The sequence below is a fragment of the Hyperolius riggenbachi genome, chromosome 8 (assembly GCF_040937935.1).
Source record: "Hyperolius riggenbachi isolate aHypRig1 chromosome 8, aHypRig1.pri, whole genome shotgun sequence".
In the NCBI taxonomy this organism is placed as follows: Eukaryota; Metazoa; Chordata; class Amphibia; order Anura; family Hyperoliidae; genus Hyperolius; species Hyperolius riggenbachi.
Window position 1 is genome coordinate 18,308,103 of NC_090653.1, and position 11,011 is coordinate 18,319,113.

The 11,011-nt window shown below is 41.7% G+C and overlaps 1 protein-coding gene across 22 annotated transcripts in view; it reads left to right on the plus strand.

The window, feature by feature from the left end:
• Window positions 1-10,768, plus strand: part of POF1B (POF1B actin binding protein) — a 176,527-nt gene extending 165,759 nt beyond the window's left edge. For all 22 annotated transcript variants that reach the window (XM_068250017.1, XM_068250039.1, XM_068250019.1 and 19 more), the window contains 3 exons: window positions 2,943-3,007; window positions 5,619-5,727; window positions 7,112-10,768. In XM_068250017.1, coding sequence (XP_068106118.1) covers window positions 2,943-3,007; window positions 5,619-5,727; window positions 7,112-7,117 — 180 coding nt within the window. In that variant the 3' untranslated portion in view covers window positions 7,118-10,768. The remainder of the gene's footprint in view (window positions 1-2,942; window positions 3,008-5,618; window positions 5,728-7,111) is intronic.
• Window positions 10,769-11,011: the final 243 nt, after the last annotated feature.

Consider the following 11,011-nt stretch of genomic DNA (forward strand, 5'->3'; position numbering starts at 1 on the left):
AAACTGCAAAATCCTTCTTGTAATGTGGTGCCCAGAACTTAACTTCGTCTAGCCAGTGGGTGTGACCGCGACTGCAGCCCCAGGACCGCCTAATGCCAATTGGCGTCAAGTCCTGGGGCCGGCTACTGCAGGAGATCAAGCATCTCCTGCTTGGTAGGCGGAGCTCTGCTCTGCCCCGCCTCCAGTCTCCCAGCGGCGATTGTCGCTCGGAGACTGTTAGATGGCAAAACCGCCATCTAATAACTCTTTACAGCGCTGTGATCTGCAGCAGCGCTGTACTGGGGACAGCCGTGTTACACGGCTGTCCCCCTGGGACACTAGAGCGATCGACTCTCATAGGCAGAAGCCAATGACAGCTGATCGCCAGGATTGGCTGGCTGGGGAGAGGGAGGGAGGGATTTCAGAAAAAAATAGCAAAATGTATTATTTAAAACATATTGTAAATATTTGTAAAAAAAAAAATATACAAACGCTGTGGGGGGATCAGACCCCACCATTAGGAAGCTCTGTTGGTGGGAAGAAAAGGGGGGGAATTACTTGTGTGCTGAGTTGTGTGGCCCTGCAGCTAGGCCTTAAAGCTGCAGTGGCCTATTTGTAGTAAAATGGCCTGGTCTTTCGGGGGGGGGGGGGGGGGGGGTCCTCAAGAGGTTAATTCCATATTCCAGGCACGGAATTACTAGAGCGTTAAACAGGGGCAGTGTTTTGCTAGCATCTCAAGTTTTTATTTACCCTTTTAATGTATCCCAAAATTTCATTTGCTTTAGCTGCAGCTGATTGGCATTACCTGAATTTCTGACACTTGCCAATTTTGATCCTGATTTGCTCTATATGAAAGGGCAGGTGATGTAAGTGCTCCCTCGCAGAGTCACATATTCAGGAAGCATATTGGCAGTCAACTCAAAACCCCTCTTTTTAGAGGAGACTTTTTAGAGGAGAAATGTGATACAGATGTGGGATTTTGAGAAAGGTCCACCTACAAAGACCTCCAGGGGGTGAAACCGGTAGTGTGTAGGTGGTGGAGTATGTCCTAATCGGCAACTTGTTTTTTATGCAATCTTGGCTCCTTGCTGGTTCCATGGTCTATGGATGTTCGTTGGATCTGTCTTATTTTGTATGAAGTGATTTTGAGCTTGTTGTATTGTGGGCGTGGCCACAAACCATCACCGGGTGATGAAAGTGATTGGATCGCAGATCATGTTGGATCGGTCACTTATTTCCTTATCTAATAAATCAGTAAGGTCACTTCCAAAGCAACGTACAGACATTTGATAAAACTTATTTGAATCGTTGAAAGATAAATTTTCCAAATATCATTGCAATAATACTAAATGGCCTTAAAAATACCTGATCAACCAATGTTATCGTCCATGCAGATCTATCCATCCTGGTGGATCGATTTAAATGTTTATCTGTGTTAGTCGGTAGAAGACACAGGTATCAGACAACGATAAACAATTGTTCCATCCAAAACCTTCAATCATGGCAAGATAAATACATCTGCGTCTTCAGTTCTGAGCTTCTGCCAACAATCCCATTGGTAGACCGTTGTCATGCCGTTATTGAGTTTAAACACACCATGTTGTCACACAGATTCAGAAGAAACTCTCACCTTCTTTGTTGGCTGAATCTATAACAGTATTTATTATAATTAGGAGGTAGTCCTTTAATGACTTTTTTATACAGTAGAATATCGTTATAGTAAACTCTGATATAATAAACCTCTGGCTATAGAAAACTCAGTCCTCAGGTCCCAGCAAATGTTTCTGTATAAATATACAATATATGCCCAATTCTGATATAGTACTACTTTTCCTGGTCCCTTGGAGTTTATGATAAAGGGGTTTTACTGCAAAACTTATAATTTGTGGTCCGTCGGGAGGAATTTTGTTGAGTCAGGCAGAGGAAAGGTACATACACACGTCGGATTTTTGCAAACGACCCATCGTTTGAACGCCAAATCAGGCGTGTGTACAGTCTGTCGTTCAGCTGATAAGACTGGACTTGAGCGATCCGCTTGGCGGATACACGCCCAGTCTTATCAGCTGAACGACAGACTTGTACACACGCCTAATTTGACGTCTAAACAACCCGTCGTTTGCAAAAATCCATTGTGTGTACGAGCCTTAAGGGACCAAGGCTCATAAATCAGTTTAGGATTCCTCTAGAATGTATGATTTTCCTTTCATGGGATGTTTGTAGTGAAAGGTGTTTTTTTTTCTCGGGAGTAGCTAGGGTGGAGAAGACCATAGATCCTTCTTGTTGTGGTGATGGGAATCTAGTTGTTGTCATAGAATGGCCTCAGGCCTCCTTCACTCAGATTCTAACCTTAGGGGGAGGCTTGCAATTTCTTCTCTGCCATAGATTTTGCAACGATTTCAATGTTTTTGAAGACCGGCGGCCAATATCTGACAACGGCCTTATTTCCCTAGTCTTTTCATACAGCTCAGTGTACATTGTGTAAATGTGTGGCATTGATTAGTTGATTGATCTTGGACTAAGTTGACTACTTTTGGACTGATTTTTAGTTAAGTTCCTAAAGTGGTTCTGTTGTGTGAAATTTTATGGAGTTGTTTCAAATCAAACATTATATATCTCTGACATATTCCACAGCGTTGTACAGAGATCGTTCTAATCAGCCTCTGCACCAGAGGAGCTTACACTCTAATGTCCCCACCACAGTCACACACTATTATTATTATTATACATTTATATAGCTCTGACATATTCAACAGCGCTGTACAGAGATCACTGATCTATTCCCATCAGTCTCTGCACCAGAGGAGCTTACACTCTAATGTCCTCACCACAGTCACACACTATTATCATAGTTATACAGCTCTGGAATTCCACTGACAAATCCAGTAGTTAGAAAGCCATAAAAGTCTTTTTAGACAATCCAGCATCTTGCTAACCTGTTTTCATTCTCCCCTTATGCCCTGTAGGAACTCTTCCGCCTTCGTCAGCAGAGTCAGGTGAACAGCGTCACCCAGGAGGTCATCACAAACAGGTGAGGAAATGACCATAAATGTGGCTGGAGAAAGACGACGACCAGAATTTCTTAAAATTAAAACTCTCAAAAAAAAAAAAAAATGTAGTGGTTTTTTTGTTTTGTTTTTTGTTTTATTTTTTTTTACTGAAAGCATTTTTGTTCTCTAATAATCCAGGAGTTCAATAGGAAGGCAAGACATTTTGGATTTGGATGATACCATATATTGCATTCTGCTAATAAGCTTTCTTCAGACTTTATTCCTTTATGCTGATGAGATGTTAGAACACACAGCTTATATACATTGAACGTACATTGATGCATTCATTACAACAGACCATCCGAAGGGGGTCTTGAAAGGATGTTAGCTAATTTATGACAGATAGATAAGACCGTTATTTTATTCAATCACAACTAGGAATCGTCAATTTCGAGTTTAAAAGTTAACTTAGAAGCATAATGGATACAGTAACTATTTAGGCTGAAAAGAAATGTGAAACTTAAATACTAGCATAAACAAATGTATATCTTTGTTCAAATCTCTATCTACAGTTCTGATAAATGTGTAAATTTTGTCTTTGCCATTAGTCTTTCTTTCTGTGACTTAAAAGAGGAACTGTCGTGGAAATCTTAAAATGTAAAACACATACAGTACAAATAAGAAGTACATTTCTCCCAGAGTAAAATGAGCCATAAATTACTTTTCTCCTGTGTTGTTGTCACTTACAGTAGGTAGTAAAAATCTGACATTACCGACAGGTTTTGGGCTAGTCCATCTCTTCATGGGGGATTCTCAGCATGGCCTTTATTCTTTATAAAGACGTTCTCTGAAAATGATTAATACAAAGATGCTGGCCAGCCTCCCTGCTCACCATACACTATTTTGGCATTTGGACGGAGCAACTGCCATTTACTAAATGCTTTTAAAAATAAAGAAAACCTAGAGCCCCCCTATGAGAAGAAGATGGGCTAGTCCAAAATCTGTCGGTAATGTCAGATTTCTACTACTTACTGTGAGTGACAGCAACATAGGAGAGAAATAATTTATGGCTCATTTTACTCTGAAAGAAATGTACTTCTTATTTGTATGTATTTTAAATTTTAAGATTTTCGCGACAATTCCTCTTTAAAGCTAATGGGAAGCGGAAAAAAACAAAACTAAAACAGATACTGACCTAAGGAGAGGGAAGGCTCTGGGTCCTATAGAGCCCCCCTGTTCCTCTCATAGTCCACTTGTTCCAGCACTGGCTCCTCTGTTTGAATTCCCCACCGCGGGAGGCTTCGGAAGTCTTTGGTAGCCTGGGTGTTCCTGAAGACGGGCGGCTCTGTACTGCGCATGCGCGAGCGAGCATGCTAGCACATGTGCAGGACGGAGCAGTCCATTTTCGTGAGCACTCGGGCTCCTGAAGACTTCAGAAGCCTCCCGCGGCGGGGTATGCCAATGGAGGAGCCAGCACTGGAACGAGTGGGAACCAGTGGACCCTGAGAGGAGTGGGAAGGTTCTATAGAACCCAGAGCCTTCCCTTTCCTTAGGTAAGTATCTGTTTGTTTGTTTTCACTTCTCATTGACTTTAACCCTTTACCCCCACTGGTGCGGATATCTGCGTCCCTTTTTCCATCCTTTCACCCCCAGAGACGGAGATATCCGCACCTCCCGCTCGCTCCCACTCTCGTGCACGCCGCCGCTCGCTCACCCGGAGATCAATGAACGTGAAAAAACGTTCCCGTTCGTTGATCTAAGCCCCCGCAATGATCGGCTGCTTCTATGAGACGCAGCGATCAGTGTGCCTCATAACACTTCCTGCAAGCGTACTTCCTGTACTTCCTGTACGCTTGCAGGTCGCATAAACAAAAAGTTACTGTGGCCATCTTGTGGCCAAATAGTAAAACTACACCCTAAAGCATTTTACATATACAAATACATTAGTTTTACACTAAAAATTAACTCATTACCTCCCACACTCCCTATTTTTTTTTTTTTTTTTTGTAATAATAAAAAAAAATTACAATGAAAAAAAATACATAAATAGTTACCTTAGGGACTGAACTTTTTAAATATTTATGTCAAGAGGGTATAACACTGTTACTTTATAAACTATGGGCTTGTAATTAGGGATGAATGCAAAACTGAAAAAAATGCACCTTTATTTCCAAATAAAATATTGGCGCCAAACATTGTGATAGGGACATAATTTAAACGGTTTTATAACCAGGACTAATGGGCAAATTTCATGGGTTTTAATTTACAGTAGCATGCATTATTTACAAACTATAATGGCCAAAAACTGAAAAATAATTTTTTTCCCACATTTTTTCCTATTTTCCCATTTAAACACATTTAGAATAAAATAATTCTTGGCATAATGTCCCACCTAAAGAAAGCCTTATTGGTGGTGGAAAAAACAAGATATAGTTCATTTCATTGTGATAAGTAATAATAAAGTTATAGACGAATGAATGGAAGGAGCGCTGAAAGGTGAAAATTGCTCTGGTGGTCAGGGGGTAAAACCCCTCAGTGGTGAAGTGGTGAAGCCACCCTTTAGTACAGTAACCAGAAGGTAATTTCCGCTGTGTGCCTGAAAGCGAAGATGTGCAATAGGAAAGCAATAACAAACTTTCCTTCTGATAACAGGTACAGCACTCAGTATCCCATCCTGCGGTTGCTGAATGACTACAAGGAGACTCCGGGATATCGGGGGCAGCACACCGTCGTTGTGGAGAGAAGACAGGGCTGGAAAGCGGTAAGAGGCTTTCAGTGCTGTGCATAGGATGCTTTATTATTATTATTATGATGTCATTATCTTAATATTTTTAATATTGGACTTGTGTGGATGTTGTAACTCCTGCAATGCTTTCACAAGTAACTGTGGGTGGAATCTGGGCTGGTGCTATCGGAGAGGTAATTGGGCAGTTGCCTAGGACCCCCAAGCTAATGGACAGGCTCCCCAGTTCTCTCCCATTGGTTAGAGCTTGGGCCCCTGCGCAGTAAGCCCGCCTGTCCAGCCGGTACTCTCCTCCATCAGTCTTTGTGCTCACATCCTTCACTCCCGCTGGCTGCCTCTTCTTTGTGATTCTGCAGCTTCCCCATGGTGCATTATTCAGTGGGGGGGGGGGGGGGGGGGGGAGGCCTACGGGGTCCACTAGCCGGTTATGTGGTCCGTGGGGAGGGGCAGGGCAGGGGTCCCCCATGTGTTTTTTTCCAGGGCCCCATTGTGACTTAAACTGCCCTGGCGGACATGCAGAGCACTGCTTACTGCAGAGCTAAGTGATTCTGATATCGGTAATGTACAGTTATCGCTAATCGGGCACTGCTAAAGGCTCGTACTCATGCCTGACGTAAAGAGGAACTCCAGTGAAAATAATGGAATAAAAAAAAGTGCTTCATTTTCACAATAACTATGTATAAATGATTTAGTCAGTGTTTGCCCATTGTAAAATCTTTTCTCTCCCTGATTTACATTCTAACATTTATTACATGGTGACATTTTTACTGCTGGCAGGTGATGTAGCTGCTGCATGTTTTTTTTTTGGCAGTTGGAAACAGCTATTTCCCACAATGCAACAAGGTTCACTGACAGGAAACTGCCAGGTGTACCACCGTCCTCAGTTTCTTGTGGGAGGGGTTTCACCACAATATCAGTCATACAGCGCCCCCTGATGGTCTGTTTGTGAAAAGGAATAGATTTCTGATGTAAAAGGGGGTATCAGCTACTGATTGGGATAAAGTTCAATTCTTGGTCGCGGTTTCCCTTTAAGTTGGCTGAGACGGGTGATAACACAAGCCCATAATCAGGCTTGTGTATAGTGGCTTCCAACCTGCAACCAGGCTGATCAACCCCCAGCGACAGCCGATCGCATTGTTCACGCCGCTCCCCTGCCTGCTACGTGACATCACGCAAACACCATTCAGTCGTCACTCCGCCTCCCCGCCTAGTAAGGTTTTTAGGAAGAAAACACAAACAAAACAAACTTGAATTATTTTGGCTAATTTTAAAGCATAACAGACTGTTTGAAAAGTTTTTACACTCAATTATAGAACACCATTTACACCCAATTTCGAGAATAAGGATGATGATGATCAGTCTGCGACGAGACTCTCTACAAGTAACCTTTTTTCTCTTTCAGGAGTGAACGATGCTGCGCGGAGCAGAACGGTGACCAGAAAATGTCGTCCAGGATTAGTCCGATAACGTTAGACGTCTAGTTTGTCAGTGTTGGGGTTCCAGTCTGTGTAACTATCACTCCCTCACTCAGCAGATCCTATACTGGTGCTGCCTATGTATATCAGAAATTCTATCCTATCATGGGCTTGTTTGTAAGGTGTGGAGAAGATTGTTAGTCTCAGATGACACGTTTTGGTGGTTTTTAGGACTGGAATCACTTTTGTGTGATGGTGAATGTGTTGATGGATGATTGTTGGAAACCAATATTCCATCTCAGGCAGGTTTCCGAAATGTTCTCCTAAAAGTTATTCATTGCTCTACCAGCCAAACCGCAGGTCTCCCCCCTACCTTTGTCACACCACTACCACTACATAGTAAAAATAATTGAAATAGGCTTAAGAAAATTTTTGGGAGGGAGGAGGTTTGGGCCGAAATTAACATGTTGACCTCTATTCTTTTTGTTTTTTCACTAAAATAAATTTTACTAATCCAAGGTGGACCTGTGGTAATATCCCATACTATTTGATGAACAAATGTTAAGCTATTTTTGCTAGTAAGCTTTACTAAATACAAAAACTATGCACACCTGTTCAAAGGAAAATGTCTCATTTTTCTACTGAAAATTATAGATGTACACTTTTTTTTTTTGTTTTATTTTTTTACTTGACTCTCTTCAAGTAAGATTCTACTGGAGTTATAGTCTTTGAAAATATAAAAGGATTTTGTAAAGTGAAATTTTAATCTGACTTTGGGTGCGAAGGGAATTGTCAAAGCACAGAGTTTGGGTGTTTATCTCAAAGCTCTATTAACACTACAGTTTGGATCTTTCCAAACCAAGTGCACCAGTAATGAGTTTGCATTGCTTAGAAACTGGTGACTAAGCTGTGTTTGTGCCAACTAAAAATCTTCACAGAATCGGTGCACTATTGCCAACACTTTTTTTTTTTTCTAAGCACTTTAATTGCTGGACTGGCTAAGAACTGGACGATGTCAGAGTTGTATTGAATTGTGCAGTTTGTGCCAGTAGAGGGTGCAGTTCATGTAGCGGCCAGTAGGGCGTTCACATGGAGCAAAGCAGAGTCCTACATTGTGATAACCTACTAGAGTGTGTGAGAGTGAAGTAATTTATTAATACACCAGCTGGAACCAGCGCTGAGAAACAGACGTGACTTTTTGTATAATATTTTGTGTATTCTCTGAGTTTTATGAACTGTTTCTGCACTTTTGTAGAATACCTGCTTCTGGATATAGCGTTTGTTATTGCTCTCCTATAGGGGGTGTCTGTATCTGCCAAGCCTCTGACCGGTGTCTACTGGGCCTGGCGGTCCAAAATGGCTTGAGGGTCTCTTGTGTATATTAGGGAAAGGGGAATAAGGGGGCTTGTTTACATCTTATACCTGTCGGATGAGGTTTTCATGTATATCCAAGTCTGGAGAATGGAAATGTTTTCAGACATATGTGCAATTCTTACACCAGTCAGTCGAGCATTCGGAAAATGTCACCATACACCAGCGGAGAAACTGCTCACACCAAATCTGAATGCTTGGTAAAAAGGCCATCGGGGAAAAAAAAGTGAATCCCAGTATCGTATTTTGAAATTTTACATACAATGTTTTCAAACCATTTTTTGATGGGATATTTTTGAAAGTTTACAAATGGATGTTTTATATATGCATTTTTTAAAAATTACTCGGTTAAAGCATTTTTGTTTACAAACAAGCATCCAGGACAGGAGATAACCATGATGCAGTGTTTGCAAAGCCTTCTGGGCTTTCTGATAAGAAACCTGTGCGGAGATCCTTGCCCTGATTCAGTTAACTTTACTCTTTAGTTTTCTTACAGGAGATCATTTCATGTCCTATTAAAAAAATACTTTTTCATCCCCCAGCAGGAAAAAAAAGGCTCAAATGTGTTACCACCACATTATCTTAAAGTAAACCTAAACCTACTTTAAAAAAAAAAAAAAAAAAAAAGGTACTTAAAGCAGATACGAGATGAAAAAGTAACTATAACCAGTAACTTGTCTATATATCTTATCTAAAGTTTAGATAGTTTACACAGCAAATCTAGCTACAAACAGCATCTAAAGTTTATGATTATTTATTCCTGTGATACAATGAGGGCAGCCGTGTTTGTCACACTACACTAAGGCAAGCTGATAGCATCTCCAGCCCTCAGCCTGTGGAAAATTTCACTCCCCCCTCCTCTGAGTCCCGAAGGTATGCATTTCCAACGGGGGACGGGTGGAAAGGGACATGGCGAGGACCTGGAAGACTTTATGGGATACAGAGCCTTGTCTCTTTTTGGGTAGGTATCTAACCTGAAGCAAGTTTTCTTTGTTTGAAATTACGTTTCTTAATATGCTATTTATAGTCAAAACAATGGTGGAGGCGCCCTTGATGATTGTAACAACTAAAGTTGGTTATAGTCTTACCTTCTCAGGACAAGCCAAGTTTAATGGAAATCGTGTTTATTCATTCACTTAAGGCAACACATTTCACGAGTGCTTGACCGCTTTGTCGGGTCAATAAAAAGTGCCTGGTATGTGGTCATGAGTGTGAGCGTCTTTATAATTATTCACCTGAGGAAGCGAGCAAGCAGATGTGAAATGTGTTGTCTTAAGTGTATGAATGAACACTTTTTTACCTTCTCAGAAGGACAAATCAAGTTTAATGGAAAGACTATAACTTCTCATCCATACAATAGTCTATTGTTGTTACAATCATCAAGGTCGTCTCCACCTATGTGTTTAGTATAGTCCATACCCTCAAGGTCGTCTCCACCCATGTTTAGTATAGTCCATACCCTTTAGGGTTTATAGTCACAAAGACTTTTCAGTCCTCAAAACTATCCAAGGAGAGCGACCAGCCATTGGGCTTCTAGTCTCTCTCTCATTTTAAAGATACTTGAAGGTTACGGGTAACCATCAAGAGTCGAAAACCTTTTCTCAACTGCCACTTAGTATTTTTCACTTGCTAGGTGCCGAAAAACTATTTTGTAGAGAAGATGAAAAAATATCTCACGTTAGAAACATCGGGAGAAAAGTTACTTGAATCAGGGCCTCCTGTGTGTGTAACATTTTAAGTTTTATGTATTTTACTTAAAGAGTACATCTGAGCAAAAAAAAATCTACTTACCTGGGGCTTCCTCCAGACCCTGGCAGCCTAACTGTCCCTCGCCGCTGCTCCGGTGTCCCCGGATCCCTTCCGCTGCAGATGCCGGCCTTGCTAGGTCGGCATCTACTGCGCCACCACTCGTGATCGGGCTCCTGTAGACTGAAGCATTCTGTTGAGGTCTGCATCTTCAACAAAGGGGATTTGAGGACACCAGAGCTGCGGGGAGGGACAGATGGGCTGCCAGGGGCTGGATGAAGACCCAGGTAAGTAGATCTTTTGGGGGGGCTCGGATGTATCCTTTAACAACTTATAATGTGGGAGGAGCCCTGGGCTCCTCCTGTGTGAGTCAGTCTGTATTTTGGTATAATATGATGTCAGAACTACAGCTTAAGAGCCTTCTGGCTCGTATATGAAATGTCCATATGTAATGTTTCATATTTTACCTGAATAAAAACATTAAAAAAAAAAAAGGTTTTCAGTACTCAATAAAATTTTAAAATAAACTGCTGAGTCTTGTGAATTAATAATGGCTGTACCTGAGCGTAAATAAGGGGAGGTTGTAGAAGTTGCCGCTCTGTGTCAGCGTCCTCTGCTGCTTGATGGGGCTGGTTTCCCATACAGAAATGTCACTTGTGCAGCTGTTGGAAGTCTTTGTGCATTCATGGATAATGGATAGCAAATCAATGTGGATTATACTGACTAGAGGTAGGGGCAGTGACTGGACAGGGGTAGGGTCTCCCAAGGGG